General features: G+C 36.2%; 5 protein-coding genes and 3 long non-coding RNA genes across 9 annotated transcripts; 4 read left to right on the top strand and 4 right to left on the bottom strand.

Annotated features, from left to right (window-relative positions):
- Nucleotides 1–599: 599 nt before the first annotated feature.
- CPR28 (cuticular protein 28) lies at nucleotides 600–2,790 on the bottom strand. Its single transcript, XM_034320756.2, has 3 exons — nucleotides 2,655–2,790; nucleotides 1,463–1,710; nucleotides 600–1,318 (listed from the first exon to the last, which is right to left on the bottom strand). Exons 1-3 carry the CDS (start codon nucleotides 2,661–2,663, stop codon nucleotides 1,258–1,260), a joined length of 318 nt encoding a protein of 105 aa, XP_034176647.1. The 5' UTR covers nucleotides 2,664–2,790; the 3' UTR covers nucleotides 600–1,257.
- Nucleotides 2,791–2,812: 22 nt separating this feature from the next.
- On the top strand, nucleotides 2,813–7,263 carry LOC117602564 (uncharacterized). Of its 2 annotated transcripts, none has more exons than XR_004580977.2 (4): nucleotides 2,813–2,921; nucleotides 3,014–3,613; nucleotides 3,694–4,571; nucleotides 6,734–7,263. It is a non-coding gene; the product is annotated as an uncharacterized LOC117602564 (long non-coding RNA). The 2 variants fall into 2 exon arrangements; XR_004580976.2 differs by having other exon boundaries at nucleotides 2,889–2,946.
- Nucleotides 7,106–10,763, bottom strand: LOC117602566 (uncharacterized). The gene is made up of 3 exons (XR_004580980.2): nucleotides 10,692–10,763; nucleotides 7,762–10,605; nucleotides 7,106–7,630 (listed from the first exon to the last, which is right to left on the bottom strand). It is a non-coding gene; the product is annotated as an uncharacterized LOC117602566 (long non-coding RNA).
- Nucleotides 10,764–12,143: 1,380 nt separating this feature from the next.
- LOC117602560 (flexible cuticle protein 12-like) lies at nucleotides 12,144–13,454 on the top strand. Its single transcript, XM_034320755.2, has 2 exons — nucleotides 12,144–12,300; nucleotides 13,103–13,454. The coding sequence occupies exons 1-2, from the start codon at nucleotides 12,292–12,294 to the stop codon at nucleotides 13,412–13,414; spliced, it is 321 nt and encodes a 106-aa protein (XP_034176646.1). The 5' UTR covers nucleotides 12,144–12,291; the 3' UTR covers nucleotides 13,415–13,454.
- Nucleotides 13,455–13,461: 7 nt separating this feature from the next.
- On the bottom strand, nucleotides 13,462–15,358 carry LOC117602567 (uncharacterized). Its single transcript, XR_004580982.2, has 4 exons — nucleotides 15,104–15,358; nucleotides 14,857–15,007; nucleotides 14,360–14,740; nucleotides 13,462–14,275 (listed from the first exon to the last, which is right to left on the bottom strand). It is a non-coding gene; the product is annotated as an uncharacterized LOC117602567 (long non-coding RNA).
- Nucleotides 15,359–15,687: 329 nt separating this feature from the next.
- Nucleotides 15,688–16,398, top strand: LOC117602557 (larval cuticle protein 65Ag1-like). The gene is made up of 2 exons (XM_034320749.2): nucleotides 15,688–15,786; nucleotides 15,975–16,398. Exons 1-2 carry the CDS (start codon nucleotides 15,778–15,780, stop codon nucleotides 16,287–16,289), a joined length of 324 nt encoding a protein of 107 aa, XP_034176640.1. The 5' UTR covers nucleotides 15,688–15,777; the 3' UTR covers nucleotides 16,290–16,398.
- Nucleotides 16,399–16,524: 126 nt separating this feature from the next.
- Nucleotides 16,525–18,872, top strand: LOC117602552 (uncharacterized). The gene is made up of 8 exons (XM_034320743.2): nucleotides 16,525–16,974; nucleotides 17,051–17,210; nucleotides 17,275–17,387; nucleotides 17,457–17,588; nucleotides 17,662–17,869; nucleotides 17,959–18,103; nucleotides 18,175–18,289; nucleotides 18,348–18,872. The coding sequence occupies exons 1-8, from the start codon at nucleotides 16,783–16,785 to the stop codon at nucleotides 18,501–18,503; spliced, it is 1,221 nt and encodes a 406-aa protein (XP_034176634.1). The 5' UTR covers nucleotides 16,525–16,782; the 3' UTR covers nucleotides 18,504–18,872.
- Nucleotides 18,873–19,047: 175 nt separating this feature from the next.
- LOC117602549 (uncharacterized) lies at nucleotides 19,048–22,153 on the bottom strand. The gene is made up of 6 exons (XM_034320737.2): nucleotides 21,892–22,153; nucleotides 21,664–21,831; nucleotides 21,347–21,512; nucleotides 21,064–21,223; nucleotides 20,615–20,818; nucleotides 19,048–20,208 (listed from the first exon to the last, which is right to left on the bottom strand). Exons 5-6 carry the CDS (start codon nucleotides 20,718–20,720, stop codon nucleotides 19,208–19,210), a joined length of 1,107 nt encoding a protein of 368 aa, XP_034176628.1. The 5' UTR covers nucleotides 20,721–20,818; nucleotides 21,064–21,223; nucleotides 21,347–21,512; nucleotides 21,664–21,831; nucleotides 21,892–22,153; the 3' UTR covers nucleotides 19,048–19,207.
- Nucleotides 22,154–22,574: the final 421 nt, after the last annotated feature.

Consider the following 22,574-nt stretch of genomic DNA (forward strand, 5'->3'; position numbering starts at 1 on the left):
TGGTTTACAAATTAAAATTTTGATTATAATTTAAATACAAAATTAAATTTCCTGCCAAAAGGAAAGGGGTATCAAATTCGACCATAGCGCCACCTATACAAAAACGGTGGAAGCTACTCAACAACTTACCGACTATGAATCCTGGAAACTATTTACCGATTAGTTTCAGTGATTACCTTATAGATGGCGCTGGTGTGCCCTGTTAAAGAAATCTAGTCGGTAAGTCGTTGAGTAGTTTCAGCCGTCTTTGTATAGATGGCGCTATGCCCGGCAGTGAGACACAACCTCCTCCTTTGATGTCTGGAGCCATACTGACGCGATTTGGCGCGAAGCGGTCGATTTATAAAGTCGAATTCAGCCGCCAATCTTGGCTGAACTACCAACTACCAGCACTTACTTTTAATTTAAATAATAAATATATATATATATATATATATAAATTATTTAATATTATTTATTAATTTATATTTATATTATTAATCTTATTAGTATATTTAATTCCTTTTCTAAAAACTGTCATTATCTGCTCGCTTTAATTATTTAACCATATTTATACATATGAGATCTGAAGGAAGGTCTGAAATCTATAACGCATAACATGATCTGTGTATGTATGTATATATTTATTACGCGATTGGTGTTTTACTATGCATATATAAGGGTACATGTATAAAAACGTTACTCATTTTCACGCGAATTTTAAGGCGTGCTAATGAATGCTACGTCGTCGCCTCTCTAATAATTGATCCTGAATAGTCTCTCGTTCAAAATGTTTAACAATAGTTCCTCAAAACTATATAGTATAACTTGCCTTACAAATCGGCACGCGTTTCACAACTGAAGATAGAATTCATACTGTTGCCATAATTAAACGATGTAAATGAACGAAGTAGATTTTTCAGAAAATTTTATATTATTGAAAATTTGGTTTTACTGGGTCGAACAACAATTCTATTTTACGCGCTTCTTTCATTATAACGCAGGATAACAATCACCTATCTTAAGTTCAATACTTCCAGAAGAAAAGAAAGAATGGTGAACGGTTGTAAGGGAGGTAAATTATTTGGAATCGATGATCAATAGTTTGACGGATATTTAACAGTGAATCACGTGCCTCAGAATTATTTTAAGGTAAGTGTAAGATATACTAGAGACCCTCGTCTCTAAGATATACTAATGCACTTATATTGGCGTGTGTCGAAGGTCGCAAAATCCTAGATAACGTTAATAGTACGGAACATCACTTCTGATACTTCTCTATTTGGAAACAAGATTGATGGTAGGGTGGAATCCGTCCTTGTCGGCCTTGTAATCAACCCTTTAATAAGACAATTACTTTCATAAAATAGCGTTTCTATGAGTTTCTATGTAGTTATATAGTTCTATACCTTTGGGTAGGGTAGAAAAACAAGAGCAATGATATAACTCAATTAAAAAGGAAATAGTTTTACCAGTGTTTTACCTGTAAGTATGGCCATCTGGTGATGTGAATGAAAAACTACCCGTTACATCCATCGATTCGTCGTCGGTACCCTCATTTTTCAATTCCCCAGTTTCATCCCTTTTTTGGCCATCGCTTTGTTCGTAACTAAAATGATATCCACCTACTCCAATATTGTTCGATTCCTCTTGTTTCACGATTGTGATGTCATTTGGATTAACTTGGGGTGCTGCTAGAGCTCCCACTATTGCTGTCACGAAGATGAGGATCTGCACAAAGTGGAATTCTTGCGTTACTACATATTTTATCAATCTTTTTATAAAAAACAATATGAACGAATAAATTATAACTCGAATCAAGGATCTTGGATCTGTTCCTGATCGGAGGGTACATCAGCATTATGCAAAACATCTCAACGACCATATTACATAACCGGCATGTAATCTGCCGATTGGAACGTCGGTGACTCGAACTCGGACCTTTTAACGCGTTGACTGCCACGCGAATTTATAAGGAAATCCCTGTCAGGGTACGCGCGCTGCTTACAATAGAAGTACGCTGGTATTATGGTATAGCAATGCCATAAATAAATTTTAAGTAATTACTTAAAACGATGTAATTAAAACAATGTAATCTTTTTAGTTTTATATTGTATTTTACACTGTCAGTCACCGGTGACTGTCGCGACCTGAACGGAAAGTTTAGTGTCAGTCAGGGATAACTGATGTGGCCTGAACGGAAAATTCAGTGTCAGTCACCGGTTACTGTTGTACTCATTGAATTATACAACTAAACGAGACAACTTTAAAGCTCAATTATAAAAATTTATCTACTCTATCAACGTAACGATTAAGAATAGACTATGTATGGTCCGTCTACAATGCTCGAACCCGTAAGTAGAATATGATTAACTACGTGAGTACCACGTGATTAACCGTCACGTTGTATAGAAATTTGTTGATATTAAAACGACAATTTTATTTAATCTCGGTTGCAAAGGAATCTCGGAACGGACATGTGTCATCGGACGACGGAATTATGATTAATCGTCGGTGCGTGTTAACGTCCCGCACGCACAAATGTCACAGTCCTCTTCACTTTCACTGTTACGTAAATAAAAATTTCGGATTCTGACTGCCGAAAACGTGTTTCCCTCGGAGGATAGCGTGACGTTGACGCGAAACGATTTCTCAAGACTGTTCGCGGAACCCACCGTCTTCATAGCGAGGACTCTTCGTGCGAGCTAGTCCTGTCCCTTAGTCCTTTAACGACGACCGATACTGATACCAAGAATACACGGTGCATCTGCCTTTATATAGCAGGAAAATCGCGGGTGTTGCATCCCCACCTGCAATTCGTCTTCGCTCCCCTAGCGGTGCTAGGATGCATCCAAGATGTGCAACGGTGCAAGTGTCCTCTCCTCGAGAGACGTCTGCATTCTTTCCAAAGCTGCTGTTTATTCACCGTTGTGGATATTGGTGTACGTATGGAATTAACTCTATCAGGTATTTTATTTTTTCATCAAATGCTTGACGACGGACCAAGAATTGATTTTCTAATTTTCTATTTCAGGTGAAGACATCTGGTAAAAAAAAAATCTTTCATCAGTTTATCTAGGACTTTTACCTCTCTCCTTCAATGGAACGTATTTGATGTATTGCTTGATTAACTATGCGGATGGATCGTGTATCAGCAGACTATTCGATCGTTCAACAGCTCCTAAATTGAGGGATCTTGTTAGATCTTGTTAATTCTTAATTTTATATACACCTATTCTAACGATCGTTTCAATTTATTTTGTAAATTACACAGAACCTCTACGAGCGGTGAACTGAGAAACGGCCCATTAATTAAAGATTATGCTAAAGAATTTTTTAAACTTGTCCCTGAAAGACAGACGAGCAGACACGTTTGATAGAAATGGCTGCATCGTCGCCTCGTCGGAGGAGCATACACACTCAAAATGGCATTTCTGTACTCGACAACTGTGCCATTCAGATATTACAATGAAACGTATCTTTCAGGTGGACTTTGCTGTAAGAACTTCGTCAGCAATGCCAAGGACCTTTCATCTCTGCACCAAGACGATTGTTCCTGTTTGCATGCACTATGTTAGTCTAGTCACGTCAAGTTCATCTATGTTTAGATCACAATAACACAACACTCGTACAGGTATACTATGATTCTTGCAAATCGACCTCTATTAGATAATCAAACAAACGTATTAGAAATTACCCTTTTTTTATTTTTAGATTCAGTACCATGGATGAAAGGCTTCCACATAGAAAATGGACCCCTTGGATGTTCCACTAAGGAAGTGTGCTCTCCTCGCTACTGTCTGAAAAATTGAACAAATTAGTAAAGTTATGTATTTTCAATTTGACTAAAGGAAATTTAATTATTCATAGTCGTAGATTAAGTAAATATTGAGGTAACGTGCGAAAGTCTGTAGATAGACTTACAGTATTCAAAAGTATGAATGAAGTGTTTGCTGTACTTTCTTGGATCGGAGATTAACTTGTATTAATTTGTTGACTTAGAAATATTAAATAACCGATGAAGAAACAGAGGGCTGACATAATTCTTCATTGAGTGAAGTGGTTGATTTCACAGCATAATTTGCATCTACAAATTATCAGCCCACTACATTAATATTATAAATGTATCTACAGAAAAATTATAGACAGTCAACGTGTTATACAGGATGACCTAATAAAAAATCCTTGCTGGGATCATTAAAAAAAAGACAGCTCTCTGTCTGATATTTATCTTCCTCAATCATTGAGTACCAAAATTCGCCTATTTTTATCCGATTTCGAAAAAGGAGGAGGTTACTCAATTCGATCAGTATATATATATATTTTTTTTTACAAGCGTCCTTTGCAATGTGGAGAGAGTATCGGATGCCAATCGCTACCAGCGGAGACGCGGTAGCCGCAGGCATCCTCGGTGTCTTCTTCGTTCCCGGCGCATCTTCTGAAATGGCAAGGTCACCGGTAGTTACGTCACCAACTTTCCTCGGCACCTCTTAACGCGTACAGCACGACGAGAAAACTAAATGTCACAATTACCAAGGACGCTCGACCGCGTGTTCGAATACCTCCAGGCATCTGCCAACAAACGACGAGGGGTAAGAATCCGAGGTTTCGCAGATTTGGCTTTCACATTCGATGCGGCTGCAGATTCCGATCACCATTCGAAACTCATTGTTGCAATTTTTCAATTCTACCATTAGTTACTTACAAATTTTTTAACGGAATGGTATCATCCCTTATTTTTTGAGGAATTTTCAAATTTCTAAAACCTGAAGAAAATTTCAATTTTTCATATTATTTATATCTGAAGTGATTCGAAGTAACGTAATTCATCACCGGCTACACTGGCGGCCACTGATCTTACGTCATTGCTTTACCCCATTGCCCTCGAGGCGGATGATCCAGGTTACAAAATCGTTAACATCTTGTAAGTAACTGCCTTCGTGTCTCCTCTTACCTAGAGAGAAGAAAAAAAATATAATCATTGTAGGACCGATCAGTTTTTATGTAGGTATAACAGGTTTTTTTCATCTCAGTTTTGGTGAACATATGGCATTATTGAATAATAATGATGAATGCTACGATAAATCGAACGGATAATTAATGCTCGAAGACGAGTTTGTGTATTGACTACGCGGTAGCTAAGAAAATATTTTTCAATGATCAATCGACGAGCGTTTCATTATGACGACAGTAAAAAGAATAATTATTTTCAATAGCGTGCAAACTAATAAACGTGCATCAATTAAGGTATGAGAATCCATTTGTTCAACCTTCAATCTCAACATTTGATGATTGTCACGTTAAAAATGACTATGACTAATTGATTAGAGGTAAACGTCTCTTGGAATGTTTATTAATATTTTCAATCAAACGGTCATCAGGAGAATGACCATAAAATATGCCATTAAACGTTATTACAAATTATTGCGACCACAATTGAATAAAATTTTACTATAATCGATTCCTTAATTATATGGCATAGATTATTTGAAAAATATTTTACCTGACCCTTCGGAACTTATAAACTTTGTTTATAAGTGCCATAATTGGTAGCATTTATTTGTAAGATATTTTCAGCCTGTTTGAATGTTGCACAACATAAATTACATATCAGCAGGCTGTCTATACGATGGAAGACATTAAAAACGACGTTCGACCCGAGATTCGTTTGCATACGAAACGATTATCTCGTGGAAAATTAAACTTAACAGAGAGATAAAGAATACAATGTAATTGGATGCTTATTCGAGTTCTAGCACGCAACTGGATATATTTAAGAATTACGTAAATTTCAAAGTTATCCCGTATTGCGAGCCGCAATGAGATCAGGAAGAACGGATCGTCGTTTCCGTTTGGCAACAGCGAAGATCGTAATTTCTAATTAAAAAATAAATTAAATCAGGCTTCTCTCGGACAAATAGCGTTAAAGATGAAGCAGTAATCTTCGTAAACTAAATTCTAAAGATATCGATATTAAATTCTCACGGTAGATTTTTTCAAAGTAGGGTGCCAACCGCGAACGGCTATTACGGAAATGCAATTTTATCTGAGAGCGGCATTTCGGTTCGAAACTCTCTTGACCGATCGTGACTCGCGTTGTCTTTCTATTGCGACAGAACGGCTCCTCGTTACCTCTCATGTAGATGCGGTTGTACGACCTTTGCTGTTGCGAAGAAAAAGAAGAAGAATGATGATGAAAAGGGAGAAACATTTGGCCTGCTTGTTCAAACAACCAACTTATCTGACAAAATTCCGGAACCTTTTAACCGATGAATTCAATCGAGCGATTCTATCTTGATTCATACATTTTGCAGGAGACGTACAGTATCAATGATTGATTCAAGATGAGACAGAATTCATTTCCATCCAAATGAAATTGGTATTTTTCAAGTTCGGCTATGATTTATGTAGCATCCAATAGAACAACCTGTCGATAAGAGAAATCTTTTCAATAACAGAAATAGTTGCCAGGACCGGTTTATCTAATAAAGCATGATGCATTACCTGTATCTCGTTTAATGAAGTCTTCAGAGTATTTTATATCTGATAACCAGATGTTTCTAAGTTCAAAGATAACACTTATGGATCTTTATTAAAGTTGAAACTATGAATGATTAATGAGATGCCAAAGTTAGGACACCAATTTCTTTGAAATAGAGCGATTAAAATTTTACATTCGAGGATCCAGAAAAGTTTTCAAGAACCTTACATCCTGTCTGTATAATTATGTTACCGAGGAACGTTCTTTCTATAGCGATGAAGCGATGCCTGATGAATTACGAGGATCATAATGCAGCGGTGCGTGTGCATCCGCGGCTCCCAGGTGGTTCGACCTCGTCACCTTGCCAGTAGATGACTGTTTTATCGTCGACACCAGTGAAGTAAATCAATCGAACCCGTGATCGTAGCCGCAGACCCGAAGAAGGATCCGCGAAGGATTGCTCGATGGAACGTCGAAACGTAAAGTTCACGTCTGTAAACTTTAAATCGCCTGACCGAGCGGATACCATTCAAAGTGTTAAAACTCGGTCAGATACGTATTTCGAAACCTATCAGTCAATTAGAATTGATTTTTAATAAATTCTGATAATTTTCATGAAATTACATTAGACTTTCTGTTTCCAAATCGGTCAATTGATCTGAATTAATGTTAATATTAATCTCCAATAAAACGTATCATCGTTAAAAGCTAAATTGTTGAATTAGATATTAATTAAACTGGTTTTTAATTTTAAATGGAACCACGCTGGGACTTGTCCCGTTTATTAAAATAAAGTGAATAAATTATTTAAAGAAGATATAGTTAATTTAAAATCTCCAATCCCTATATGAATATTTGTTTAGTCACTGTAATTATCATAATTAGTCATCGAAAAAGAAAAAATTGATTACATAATCTCTCCTGGTACACATATATAATGTAACGGGCAAAGAATGAAATAGAAAGAAAGTTATCCATTAGGAAGTAGGAAGAGATCCATTGATTTCTTTCTTCGAAACTAATGCTCTTTGTACATACTTATCAAGTTCGAAATCTCGTTCACCACTTCGAAAACAAGGAGCCGATTGTATTCAAGCACGCTCGTAGATCTACTTTCGATCTTGCGCTCTTTAACCCTTCTTCAGATTTTCGACTATGGTAGATGGTTTCCTGCAATCATTATTTTCTATAAGTACAATTTTATCAAATCGATAAGTGCAAACTTTACAACACTTAAAAATTTATAAAATAATGTTTATAGTGAAGCTAGAGAATCTAGATCTCTGAAACTAAAATCCTACCTCCACCGATGTGAATGTAAAGTGTAAATTCCTCCTTAAAACAATGGGTAGAAAAAGAGGAGTAGAAAGATCATTGAAGGGACTTCAATGAAACGAAATAAGGTAATACCCGTTGGCATTTGAATCCTGCGGCGAATTACATAATAGAATAACTGGAAGAAGGTCTAAAGAGAGAAAGCGTATTAAGCAGCCGGTTACAAAGGCGATGCGTTTCGGTGTTAATTGAACGTGGGTAAAATTTTGAAGAAGTCTTTCAGATCCGCCTCCAATTCCTTCGCTTCGAATCTATCCATATTCTACTTCTAAAAAAAGAAATGAACTTGCGCTCTGTTTTAGAATTCATGGTTTGAATCGTGGCTTGAATCATCTTTGACATTTTTTCAAGCATCCTCCGAGCCTGAATTCTTACCGCACATTAATTTACTCGCGAAAGTTGACGTTAACGACGCTTAAACAAGTTACATCATTGTCCATCAATTTTTGAAATCATCCTCCGAGCGTCGGATATTAATCTTCGAAATTTCAGAGGACCGTAGGTAGTCTATCATCACCGAATCAGTCCGTACAACCTCAACCTCCGATTCACCTGTAAACGATGATTTTGTAGTTAACGGATAAAGGTGTAGGTTACGTGGTTACGCGAATTATTCGATTATGTCGGTGCCGGTTCATCTGCCGACAACGTGGTGGCATTTAACCGATCCGTGCCATCGTGTTCAGCAGCTTTTATTACGCAAGAAGCGCCTTTAACCGGCGGCAACGACGACGAGAACGACAACGGCGACTAAGAAGATGAGTACGTCGAGATCGCGTCGGTCCATCTCGAATTATTGCGAAATTCTTCGCTTGAAAAGTTTCCTTTTATTCCTTTGACACTTTATTGCTTTCAATAGGATTAGCTTGTTAAACGAACGATAGGCGTATTCGATGTTATAAGAGACTTCAGACACAAAGGGACCGTGTTTAACCCTTTCTTTACGACCTTGTTAACGTCGAAGGTTCGTTACTACCTGAAGATGGATTGATGGTTTCGAGAGAGAGTGAAATTTTCTGGGAACCGAGACGAAGATCACGCACGTGGTTTTTTGAAACTGAATTCTTAATTCAGGCTTGCGTATAAGCCGCTTGTGTCGAAGCGTTATCTTTTATTGATTCACTTAAAAGGTAGATGATGTAGCTTTCTCTTGTGTAATATTTAAAGAAACACAGTGCTTCTGTTAAGCTCTTAAATACTTAATAGCAGAGCTGTTACTGAAACATTTTCGCCCATTGATCTTCTGGATTCATCCCTGAAAAACAGAAGTTGATAAATTAGAATCTAAAAACTTTTTAGGACGGAATTTCTAAAGGCACGTTTGCTTCTTTTCTGAAGGCGAATTTCTGAATAGCAAAGCCACGAGAATTTTTCTTTCGAGTTTCCATTGAACACGTTGCCTTTGAACAAAGACTGCTTAAAAATAACTTGCAGACACTGCATTCTGTGCTTCCATATTTGTATCTCTGCCATTTTAACACCTTTGTGTCTTCGCCATTTTAAATAACAATGGCGTCGGCGTACGCCGTCTCGCGACTTTACTTGTTCCATTATGAAAGACAAAAGCAGGAATGATTTTTCTGAAAAGGGTTACAGAATGCTAAAGACTGAACCATGTAAAAAACATGGAGTTTATCAGAATTCGATCTCTTTTTCATGATTTTCTGTGACATAAACCGTAGGTCATGATTAGATCCATTCCTAAGCTTTAGGGCCTAATACAAATTTTAGAAACTCACGATGGATTTGAGGAAAGAACAGTAGTTTGTTTGATGCTTAAGTATCGGTGGATCAGAATAGGTCGTATATTCTAACCTGTGAAGAAGATATCGCCTCGTCTTCAAACGAAAGTAAGTTATCCGATACAGCAGATGCTGACATGGACGGAAACTTTCTTTCTAATCCGACGGCTATTTATCTAGCCACTAGTCTAAACGAAGTAGGAAGACGACAAGTTCGGTGGTCATAGCTCAATGCTGATACGCATCGCGACAATCAGCTTGTTAAAAATATTTACATAAGAGAACGTAACATCTGTTGCACGAACCGCGAGATCGTTAGAATAGATATCAGTGATGGGTTCAAGTCAACATCGGATCTAATGGAATTGACTTTGCTCCAATACTATCTAGGTACTTTCTTCGTGGTAAAACGTGAGTTGTATCCCTTTCTGGAATCTCGAAGAATCTTTATTGCTGTTACGTTAAATCCTTTACTAACAGTCCCAAGTTTTTGCCCTCTAATCGAAAGAGGATCCTCCTCCGCTTCGTGCACAATCGATTATACAATATCGTCGCGCCTCACGATGAACCCTATAAAAGAAAGAAAAGTCACGACCCGTGCCGATGCACGAGCCTATACAAACTCCGACGATTATCTAATGTCGTACCATCTATATTTACGACGAGCAGAAGATACCGTGAGTCGGGGAAACCCCGAAACGAAACCTGATCAACGGAAATTTCACTGAAAGTATGCGCGATCGAAATTGACGTGATTGATTTCGATATCGATTCCAGGTTGAGGATAAAAAATTTTTTAGAAATGAAAATTTCCTTTACACGTAACGTTATTATTGATTCTGCGAAATTAGAAAGGAAATATTGTGTTTTTATGTTAGAAAGTGGATAGAAGTGAAATCAATATGAAATAGTCAACAAGAGAATGAATGAATAATATTAAACGTAAACTGATTATACAATTACCACTGAAGAATCTTTTTCCTCTATTTTATACGGTCATTTTACAGTACGTATCATTTAATGGACCTTGATTTGAGCATCGTTGAACCACTACTCTGCTCCTTTTGCCTGTAAAAACGTAACAGAAATTAATTATGTAAGAGCATTTACAAATTTCAGTAAATTAAATAGCAATCATTCACTTTGGTAATTACTTAACACAATTTATTTACTGTTTCATCAAGAGGAATTTTGAGATTCTATATATATGATTCACTGAAATTCCTCAAAGACCTGTTGATATCCAGCCTTACCTGTCGCAAGATAATCATGATCTCAATTGACAGCAAACAACTTATCGATTGCACAATCATATTTCAAAGTTGTCAATGATTATATTTGATTTTTATTTGCCACGAAGTGAAGAAGCTGCACCACAAACGATTACTCGGCAATCGGGTGTGCCTTTGATTACGCCGATCGTCCCTCAGCTTTCGATCAATTACAAGGATACAAAAAGCAGAGAAAAAGAAAAAGTCATTAGCACAGATGGTACAGACAGCGTACATCTTCTCGCATCGGAAACATCTTTCTTCCTTCTCTGCATCGATGCTCCTTCTTTCGAAGCATTAGCATAAGCGGCCAACTCGCGTTACGTAACGCTGGAGACTTTCTTTTCGAACTTCTGCACCTACTTCTTTCCCTTCTTTCATCCTACAACGGCAGCGTTTTCGATGATCTCCCGGAAGAACAGGTAACATAAGGAACGACAAGGTCATCTTGACGCAATCATCTCGCTCATCTCGGTGAGCTTTATTTTTAACCGTTCCGTCTATGAATATATTTGCAAGATTTATACATTTGTCGTCGTCGAATTCACGATGTTTTGACGGAATGACGCGAGGACTTCATGAAGCAATTAATGATTATCTCATTCGATGGAGAAGAAGATGCTGAGAAAGATAAAGAATAGTTTTGGAATTTTATTAGTTAAAAGACCTGTTAGCAGTATATACAAGTCTATTTCTACTTCTTTTTCCTTCATAGGAATGAATAAATTGAGAATAAGGTTTGCATATAATAATGAAGATGTAAGACTCCTGTAGTAGAAAAATTAAGAACCTTGACTCTTTGATTATAATGGCAAATTGCTCTTTTGCAAAATGACTCACTAAAACACACACTTATCAGGTACATATTTTCTTCTTGAACGTGTAAAAAAATACAGCCCTTGAATTATAAAATTTTTGCTAATAAAAAAATTATGCAAAAGTTAAAATCTTCTGATGTTGGTTTAATTGATGAGAGAGGTCTCTTTAAAATCAAATGTAACCATGTTACGTATAGTTACCCTACATCCCATATGAAGCTACCTTCTGATGAACCCAGTTTCCTGAGCCACTACATCAAACCCACGCTCCACATTTAACAAGAACATCCAGACGCCAACTGCATTCATTGTTCCATCCAAGTATGGTCAGACAGCCGTGAATCCAACGAGACAGGGCTACGGTGAAACCAGGCGATTTTTGCCTGCTCTTCCTCGAATTTCTACCTGGCATTCACTGCCTCTTCCTCCATCGGTCATCGTTCTACCATCACCGGCCAATGCCATTCGACGATTTCAACATCTCCTGGTGAAGAATTTTGGGGCCCCATCCGATGGAAGGGGGAAAATTCATATCGAAACCCGACTATATAATCATCCCGTGGACCACCATGGAATCAGTATTGTGATCTAGCTCATCTTGAGTTAACACCTGTCCTCATTCTTTCCAAAGGAGATACCTTAAAAGAAGAAAAATTACATCAATCATGAAGCTGGTGCGTGCCTTCATTATACTCTTAACTGGATATCAAGTGTACATACAGGATGTTCAGTACAACGTTCGCCAAATTAAAAAAAATTCATCAGTGCTTAATCATATAATTGCAAAAATACTTTCTTATTTGTTGATAAAAATATTGGGATCATTTTCTTAAGACAAGAAGGCTTTTGCTCGATAATCTGTTGAGGAAATTATTTGTTATAAGGCTGATTATGAACCTAATTAGAAAACCACCCCAAGTGTCCTAAGATAATTAGCTTTATTTTTCGTCCACATTCTTAACCGCGAAGAATTTTGTTTTTCCCCGGTGGAAATCATTCTGTTTATCCTCGAAACTCGAAACGTTTACGGGATCTTCGACGATTAGCATCAGACCAATTACGAGCGTGTAATTAACGTGCGCGCACAGGATCGTTATGTACTATTAACAATATAACGATACACCTCGCAATTACACGTGCTATCGGCATCATTGTTCTTCTACCCCATTGAAATACAAACACGATTGTAGATTTATATTTAAGTAAATCGCTGTTAACAGATCTATGTTTCGTTTATGTAACCCAAGAGAATTAGATTTCTCGTAATCGAGAAGACAGTGACGAATCGGAGTAGTTAAACGAAAAAACGTGGTAATTAGTTTTTAAAATCTCAACAAATTAATCGGACGATTAATTTTTCTTTCGTGAGACTCGAGTGTGATTATTTTAAAAAGAAATTATTAGTGCATCTTTCATATTTTCATTACTTGCATTACATTTCCTGACCGAGATGTTAACATTCTCCTTTCTTCACAGATCGTAGCTCTCGCTGTCGTCGTCGCTGTGGCCTATGCTGCTCCTCAGGGTCATCCCGAAGAGGTGGTCCTCGTCAAAGAAACTCCCTCAGACAACATTGGACTCGGTGGTTACAATTACGGCTATGAACTTTCTAATGGCCAGGCTCATCAAGAAAGCGCCGAATTGGTGAATCAAGGAACCGAAAACGAAGCATTGGCTGTTCGTGGTAGCTTTAGCTGGGTTGACCCTCAAACCAGCATCAGATACACGGTCAACTACGTCGCCGATGAGAATGGTTTCCAACCACAGGGCGAGCATATCCCTGCTTAAATTGTACATACTAGCTTTAAATAAATATCACTCTTAAGTATATCATTGTTCAAATATTTATTACCACCTGTAAAACTACCCTGGACACCAGCAATTATTGAAGGATGTCAAAAACCATTTGCCTGCTCCTAAAATTCTAATAAAAATAAATAACGTGTACTTGGGCCGAATTTATACTGGACATGTCTTTTCGTCCCCTGGTACCGGCAAAGTTTATTTGCCCAATATAAACTCGACCTAAAGTTGAAAGAACTGATAACCCCAAATAAAAATCCTAATTACATCAATGGCTCCTAAGAGAACTAATATAAAATCTCATGTACCGTTACTGTTACTAAGGTGCTCTGCCCTAATGAATGATTATACCTGGGTCTATAAAAACAGTACTTGTTATTTGGGACGCTATTATATGTCATCCTTTGTCTAAAATTGTTAAAGTATATCTATCATATCAGTTCTTAAATCACACAATCACGTAGAGGTCCTAGACCTAGACGTTCCAGAGGCTGAAAAAATTGGAAGGTCGTTAGCACGGCAAAACTATTTGTCCTGATAAACTCTGATTTACGATGGTACAAGACTACGAACATCTCCTAGAAGACTAATAATACATAGTTCTTACTTTTAGACCTTCCTCTGCACAAAGGTTAAAAATTTTCTGGAGCAGCACCCCCACTAATTTTAACTACGAGCCGCCACTGCTCCCTAGTTACCTAGGTTTTCCTTTCCAGACTTATTCCGGGAATAACTTATGCAGGTAAGTAGATTCATAGTGGTCTCTTTCGTAAATAAGGATGTAGCCTGCGACTCCTACCTCCTTAAGAATTGCGGAATATTTGCTTGCTGGCTGTTGCCACCTTTCTGCAAAATGAAGATGTACGGTTATCCTCCATACCGTAATACATAACTATAGAAGATAAGAAGGCTTTAAATTAATGAGTATACCCAATGCCATTCTATATACTTTCTCCAGTGTTTTCCTGTGGAATTCCTTGAGGTCTACTATACCACTGCAGCAGTCGATAGCTGGGGATTCTCTGATGGCTTGATTACCATACGGGATTTTAAAAATTCTGCATTTTTATTCTGCGTAGACCCGATGTAACTTTCCAGGATTACCCTTGAGCCGGGTATCCACTTGTGTCAAACGCCCATATCGTACCACCGCACCGTTGCGTATCCATTTGAAGAGGCTCGGTCAATATTTCTTCGTTTCTTGAAAGAAACGGTTCGGCAATAGGACTGGGCCATTACAGGCGGGGAGTTTCAGTTTGCTGCGTGCTGTTTCCTTATTGTAGGAATCCGTCACTTAGTACTGTATTACATCTGCAAGTTAAAGGAGAAATTTTGGGAATCGGTTTATAACTTAGGGAAATAAAATACGGAAAAAATATGTTATTAAAAATATTCGTTTATTACTCGAAAAGGTCATCATTTATTACCCTTGTTGCTTTCATCGGACTGGTACTACCTGTGTACTATGCAATTTCGGTAACTCCTTCGGTATCTCAGAAGAGATATCTTACTTCTTAGGGAACTTGGAGGATCTCCTTGTAAAAAGCATCCCGTTTTGTTCGAATCGCTTGAGAGGGTCTGGAAGAATTATTTTACGATTAGAAAAATACTGGGCTATAGACACATTTGAAATTTGTATAATATGTTCAAAATAAATTATTTTATGTAATATACCTCTGTAGAAGATTATAAGCATGAAATAAAATTCTGTACTTTTCACGATAATCAGCGCTTTCTAAAAATCACCTCTTCCTAGGTGTCCTTTCTCCAATTCTTTTTTTTTTAACTTACGACATTATTTTTTATATATACATACATCTAAGAAAGAATATTTTTTGTCCACTCTATGTAATAATAATAATAATAATAATAAATGTTGTATCAAATATCTTATTCTTGGAATTAATTTAAAAATAATTGATTTTCTACCTTCACCTTCAAACAATTTGACTATCTAATTCTTTACATTACGTTAGAAAACAATAAATTTGTTACGGTTATAAATATATAATGGCATATTATCTGAATATTAATACGAGTTACTACATAATGTAATTTCTCATTATTTTCATAATGAATTATTGACTCTTTTGCAAATTAACCTTGCTTAAAACTGATTTAAAATCGCATAAAATTTGGAGAACTTTAAATTTCGACACTTATGTAGATACCATCTCATGATGAAGGTCGATCAACGACTTTGTATCTAATATAACGAAAGAAGGTGAAAGGTGAATTTAATATGAAAACGTTTAAAATTGGGAAGGAGGAGAGTTCCTATAAAATTGCAGATACCTCTCAGTGTCTATACAGTGTTTTATACGAGACTGACCAAGCACACCTTCAAAATGAGAACCGTAAGTATCAGAGGAATCCATATTGGTTCAGAGCTCATTTAAACTTGTTTTACTTTCAATACAATTCTTACCTATAATTCTTACCTTTTAATAACGTAAATCTGTTTATAATTAATTACCATCCCGTAAGAGTTTAACTTCTGATGAAATCATCAAGTATGTAATTAAATAAATTCTATTTCTTTCAGATCATTGCTTTCGCTACTCTCATCGCAGTTGCTCTCGCAGCTCCACAGCAAACTGTACCCCAAGCAGTACTCGTTAAAGAAACTCTCTCTGATAATGTCGGTCTTGGTAGTTACAATTACGGTTACCAATTATCCGACGGGCAAGCTAAACAGGAATCCGCAGAAGTAGTTGAGGGAGGAACTGAAGGTCCATTCTTGAAGGTTCATGGCAGTTTTTCCTTTGTTGATCCACTGACCAACGCTGCATACACTGTAAATTACGTTGCGGACGAAAATGGTTTCCACCCTCAAGGAGAACATTTACCAACTGTCTAATTTATTAAGTCTGACTGCTGTCGAATTACCGGAAAGATGATTACCGTCATGTTACTGGAAAATTGTTAATTTGTTACAATCCATGACTGAAATAAAATTACTGTAAATATGTACTTTTACCATTTTCGTATCACCTCCTGCTATATCAACTACAGCCAAAACCTATCTTTAAGCACCATCTATAAGTTTTACTGAAAAGCAAGTTGGCACTTACACGTTGCTTGTAATTGCGGTATTTGACACGTCGAATCTCGTATGTTTCTTACGCGACAATGTGAATTTTTTTTTATAAATATTTTTATTACTTTTATTAACTGTAATAGGCTGTTTTAAAGTGCAGAACTCAAGCATGCAATCATAATGTACCGTATCCATGTTAATATACCTTTCAGTGATACACGATTGTATTAAATTTCTTATTTTTACCTGTCGATTAAGGTTAAAAACATCTGGAATATTTTTGTGCAATGTGACTGATCAAAATTAATTGAACATGCCGAAATTTAGAATGCTTCCGCGTACCTCGCGGATCGTGGCATTATGCTCCGCTGCAAATTTTATAAACGCGGCGGATCGCGTTATAATGCCTATAGCGATCGTTCCGATGACTGATGAATTTAAGTGGAATTTGCACTGGCAAGGCTGGATACTTTCTGCCTTTGCCTTCGGTTATTTTACTAGCCAGGTATAATGATCCCTTCAGAAATATTCACATCCCTAATCATTCATTACTTATTGTATTTGTTTATTTGTTATGCTAGATTATCGGTGCAAATACGGCTAGTCGTTTTGGATGTAAAACGGTACTAATGTTAGCAGTTCTATTATGGTCTATTAGTACAGTTATAACTCCAATCTTGGCTCAATCTGTTCCATTGCTCATCATTTGCCGAGTGGTATTGGGGCTTGGAGAAGGTCTAGGTAAAAAAGGACAAATAACTGTAGTTTTATTCTATTAGAAGATATATAATTGTATCGCTTTCAGGTTTACCAGTTATTTTTCACCTGTTTGCACATAGCGTCCCTGTAGAGGAACGGTCTCGTGCATTCGGCTATCTGGTAGCTGCTGGCTCTGTTGGGCAAGTAGTTGCCTCTGTTGTAAGTTCCACCTCTATTCGGTAACATGATATTGATTCGTGTCATTGAAGCTATACAAAATATTTGCAGTTGTGTCCACATTTGAGATGGCAGACAGGATTTTATTTATTTGGAACAATTGGTATTACATGGACACTTTTGTGGTTGGTATTGTACCAAGAAACTAATTCTCAGGATGAGATTCCATTATTTGTACCTAAGGTATTTATTATTTTTAAATTAATGTTGGATGCAAGTATATAGCATTCAGAAAGTAATATCTTTCTGTTCTTAGGTAACGCAAAACCGGAGTTTGCGTTGGACCGAATTTATTTCCCATTGGCCCTTGTGGGCACTGTACATAGCACATTTTGCGATGAATTGGAGTAACTACATAATAATGCAATGGTTGCCAACTTATTTAGCAAGGAATCTTTCTGCTAATAAAGAAAGTATTAGTTTGACGGCACTTCCATATATTGTGAACTCTTTAGTTGGTATTGGTATGTATTCAACTTCTAATAAAAAGATCATCAAACAACTAAAAAACCAGATAATAGATAAAAACTTATTGTTAAAATTATTATTATAGTTGCTGGACACAGTGCTGATAATCTTATACAAAAAAGATGGTCTATTTTATCTGTAAGAAGGTTAATGACGAACATTGGTCTAGTGGGTCCCGGTGCATTTTTATTAGCATTCTGTGCCGTGGACAATTTACTTGCTGCAGTAATGTTAGTATCATGCATCTTATGTAGCGTCAAATAATTAATTAACAAACTAATATTATCTTTATTTTTTGCAGCTTTGTTTCAATATCTATGGGACTTTGCGCGTGTAATTCTGCCGGTCACCTTAGCAACCATGCTGATATAGCGCCGAACCATGCGGGAATCACGTTTGCGGTTTCAAATACAATTGTATGTTTCAATTTTTTATATTATTAATACAGGTAATATAAAAATGATATTTTTATAGGCCACCATACCGGGTATTTTATGCGGTCCATTGACGGCGGAGTTAGTGACCGCGTCGCATGGTCGTTGGATGCCGGTCTTTGTTTTAGCCGCGGCAATCAATTTCACAGGGGCCATAATATACCAAAGTCATAGTTCTGCGCTTCCAGTGTTGTGACATGCTGTGATCGAAAGTGAGCTTGCAACTAATTATCAACGAAGTCAACGAAGTAGCATGATCGATAAAAGCATGCCGCGTATACGTACCTTCAATCGTGTCTATTACACACGACTTGTCAAGAAGATTTTAACCCTATTTGAGGCACGAATATGGCACATTTATACGTCACACATTGGTTAGTCGAAGACATATCAGAATATACTGGACATGTGTACTGGAAGAAAATTTGATATTCTTATCATTCAGTTTGCAGTTGTTAACGTAACACAGATCGCTCGTTATTTGAATAGTGCCATAGTTTTGCGCGTACAGTGAAATTGGTTAAATGATTTTATTACACCAAGTGTAACATATAGTTTTCTTTTCTGTTTGTACATGTTTTAACGTTAGTTTATAAAAAATACTTTGTGATATTTTTTGAATGAACAAGATATTCTCGTTTTTTCTAATAGAATGCAATTGTATATTCTGTAAAACATAAGACTGTATATATATATATATATAAAAAGAAAAGAAATTTAAATTTCGCGTACATATTACGATTAAATGTTTCCGATGCACCCGCAATATAAAAAGATATTTACAATTAAGTACACGATATATTATAATAAACGAAAAGAATATGTTTTCTATATCGTCTTTAAGTTATCATATTCATATTTCCTTTTTACCTTCAACAGATATGTTTATTATTCAAAATTCTACATAGGCTTCAGCGATATATCTTTTTTTAAATATTCCGACTGAAGTATACGCGACAATGCATCATGGGGTAAATTAGTATTTAAAGTGCTCAAGCCCATTTCAATGAAAGAATTGTTCTTACGATTAAATTTGGTATTCGTTTGAATTGAAGTATCAGTATTGAACGCATTATTATGTCGCGTTAGATAATCACCTTCCTTCGGTGATGAATTTCTCGCAGCTGTTTTCTCAGTTGTTCTCGCAGAAGTTCCAATGTTTTTCTTTCTTTCTATACTCTGCAAAGGAGAACCTCCTTTGTCTTCATTACAATCGTCAATATCGTACATATCAAAAGACTGAATGTTTAATTTCTTCAGCATCTCTTCTACTTCACCCGGAGATGTATTAAACTCTTTGATATTCGATTCTTCTTTGTTCATAAAATTTTTCTCCGCATCGCTGATATAATTCTCCAAATATTGCCGAATATCGGAACCCATCTTCTTCAAATTCTTTTTACCATTTGTATGAATATTCGATTTGTTAAAATTCGATGAACTTAATTTACTGCCGCTCTTGTAATTTTGCGTTTGCATGCCAGGAAGAAGAGACCTGTTTTCAAATTCTTTGTTCATACATTTCTTTGTTTGTTTCATTTCGTACATTTCTTTCTGCGAAACTGTACTCGGAACAGTGTTTGTTTCATTGGTTTTTTTATTTTCTTTGGGGAACAATACGTCTTTAATTTCTACAGCTTTTTCTTCAAACGACACACAAGGGGTGTGCAACGTCTTCATCGCTCCTCGCTGCAAATACTGATTCGATGCTGGGTCTAAATAGGACGTTTGTATCTTATCTATTTCTCGTGTCATCTTCTCTAAGGTGTCGTATAGCTTTCTTGTCCGAGCATTTGCCAAATGTTTGCTTTGCATCCATTCGCTGTTGGTCCGCATCGTTTGCCAATCTGACTTCACTTTTTCTACTTCGCGATCAATTTCACTGACGGGACTAGGCTTTCCTAGAAAATTAAAGCTTAATAATAATGACATTGCACAAGGAAGATAGAACGAACTGAATTTTTTAAATTTTCTTCCACTTTCGTTCTCAATAATGAGAAGAAATAGATGAGATGGGAGTATAAGAGTGGAAGAAAAAGGATTTAATTAAAATATATTAAAATTATTATAAGTATGAATAAAAGTACAATATATAAACGTTGATATCAAGACATTCAGCTGGGAATGATTTTCAAAATATACTGTGAGTTCCTGAAATTATAAAATTCATACAACCTGGCACTAGTTCAGGTACGTACATTTTTTTCTTCATTATGAATAAGAAATGTAATTTTTAATTCTTTTCTCACAGCGAATTGTACATATTTTTATAATAAAGAATTTTTAAATTAATTTTCCATCTCACACCTCGATCTTTGACTAATTGTTGATCTGCATCCAGTCTCTTTATACGAGGTAAATTGGTGTTCTTATTGTAATTTGCCATAATTTTTTGCTTTCCTAGATTGTCCATTATAACGTCACTCTGAGGATTCAATTTTGGCAATGCAGCTGTAAGAGATTCTTGAAGATTAAAATTTGGTTTATTGCTCGTGGATCTTATGGGAGAATCTGAAAACGTAGATACTTCATGGAAATGTGTTTTTTAACACTAGAACTATGTAGATTACTAAATAGATAAAAGATGAAACATAATTTAATATATACATTCATTCTTTAGCTCGATAACAGCCACCATACGTTTCAACAAAAATATCTCGATAAAATTTATAATTTATAATATGAAACTGGAAACCAGTGATTTTTACCCCTTTGGTAGTTCTAGTGTTAATTGTAATACAGATTTTTATACACACCTCCTCCACCGATATTAGATACGTATTGCGATCCTCTTCTTTTGATCGCATTATTTGATGTCGATGTGGAATTGGCAAGCGGATTAAACTCGTATACGAAATTGTGGGTAGCTGAAATTCTTTTCGGCACCTTTTCCACCTTCTTTGTACCTTCTGTGGACTATCAATATCTTATAAACATTTACGAATGAAAAAGTGATTCAGAAGAAACGAGTTTTCATCGAATTTGAAAAATTAATAAAAGAAACATTTTTGAACACGATTTTCATATTACACGTCTAACTTTGTTTAATCTCCATCCGGATATTTTTCTTTCACCCTTAGAAGATTTTCCACACTTGGAATGCTCTTTTGATTTGCAAGAATGAAGATCCACCTCAGTAGCTGTTTGATTATCACTTGACGAAGATTTTGATGTTTCTTTCCTGTCGATTTTCACCAATCGTGGTCTAGAAAATTCGAAATAATTAAAAACATATCTATTCAGAGGAGCCTCTGATTACATTATCTTCGCTTTGCCATATCTTGCTTAACACCCTTGGTCCTGATGCCATCATAAGATGACAAACGAATTAAGATTCTACATTCCTATAATCTTACTTGTTGTAAATATTGACTTGAATGTATTCCTTGATTAGTTCTTCTGGTTTCACGAAATGACGGAAATCGAACACGATCTTCTCTCCCTTGTTAGAAAAGATCGGTCCTTTACGTACAGTTTTCTTCTTGTTCGAGCTCCAAATTGATTTCGCCAAATTTTTATAATCACTGAAACGTGCTAATATCTGTGAATATTTTCTATCACACTTTTTATTTATTCTACGTTACCTATTACATTGAGGAGGGCCTAATTTTTTTAATTTATCGCTTTTCTGCGTATAATCTTTATTTTGAACACGTTGCTCTACGTCTCCAACGAAAACAGATAATCCGTTCAGACGTTTAATTTCTTCACGATTATGTAATTTCGAGGTTTCAGGATACAGATACAAAAATGTTGGAGCGTTGTGCGATTTATTGCAAGTTGGAAAACCTTCGAAGATCTTCGCCAGTTCCGGAAGTAATCGTTGTATCCTTTTCGACCTCGTTGCACTTTATTCTGCCTCCCAGTTTATAACCTGAAACGAAATGTTTGTCAGAAACAAAATAAAATTCGTCACTTGCAGCCTGCCAATTTACAAGGTGGGTAAATAATTATTGATGTATTAATTATTTTAGGAACTGCAAAAGATATAAGGAAAGGTACGATATTTGTACTATCGCAAAATACAAATGGGATTAAAATATATTATTGACAAAATTATATTATTAATGATGTGTACTCTATAATTATAATAATACTGATACTTTGCCACCATCATATCCGGTTTGGACTTTGACGATAGCGCATTTCCGTTGATCAGCGGAAGTGCCACGTTTCATTGCGTTCTATTTATTAATTTTAATAAATCATCCTAAGAAATTTCTTCTTCGATAAATATGATATTAAAATTTTTTCTTTAATTCCACTT

The sequence above is a fragment of the Osmia lignaria genome, chromosome 13 (genome assembly GCF_051020975.1).
Source record: "Osmia lignaria lignaria isolate PbOS001 chromosome 13, iyOsmLign1, whole genome shotgun sequence".
Classification (NCBI taxonomy): domain Eukaryota; kingdom Metazoa; phylum Arthropoda; class Insecta; order Hymenoptera; family Megachilidae; genus Osmia; species Osmia lignaria.

Coding starts and splice junctions, on each gene's coding strand:
- CPR28 (XM_034320756.2), bottom strand. Junction 1,319..1,462: donor CCAGATGGCCATACTTACAG/GTAAAACACTGG, acceptor GTCTTATTAAAG/GGTTGATTACAAGGCCGACA.
- LOC117602552 (XM_034320743.2), top strand. CDS start 16,783: ATGCCGAAATTTAGAATGCTTCCGCGTACCTCGCGGATCGTGGCATTA. Junction 17,211..17,274: donor GGGGCTTGGAGAAGGTCTAG/GTAAAAAAGGAC, acceptor TATCGCTTTCAG/GTTTACCAGTTATTTTTCAC. Junction 17,870..17,958: donor GAACTCTTTAGTTGGTATTG/GTATGTATTCAA, acceptor TTATTATTATAG/TTGCTGGACACAGTGCTGAT.
- LOC117602549 (XM_034320737.2), bottom strand. CDS start 20,720: ATGGACAATCTAGGAAAGCAAAAAATTATGGCAAATTACAATAAGAAC. Junction 20,209..20,614: donor ACAATTAGTCAAAGATCGAG/GTGTGAGATGGA, acceptor TTAATTTTCTAG/GAAAGCCTAGTCCCGTCAGT.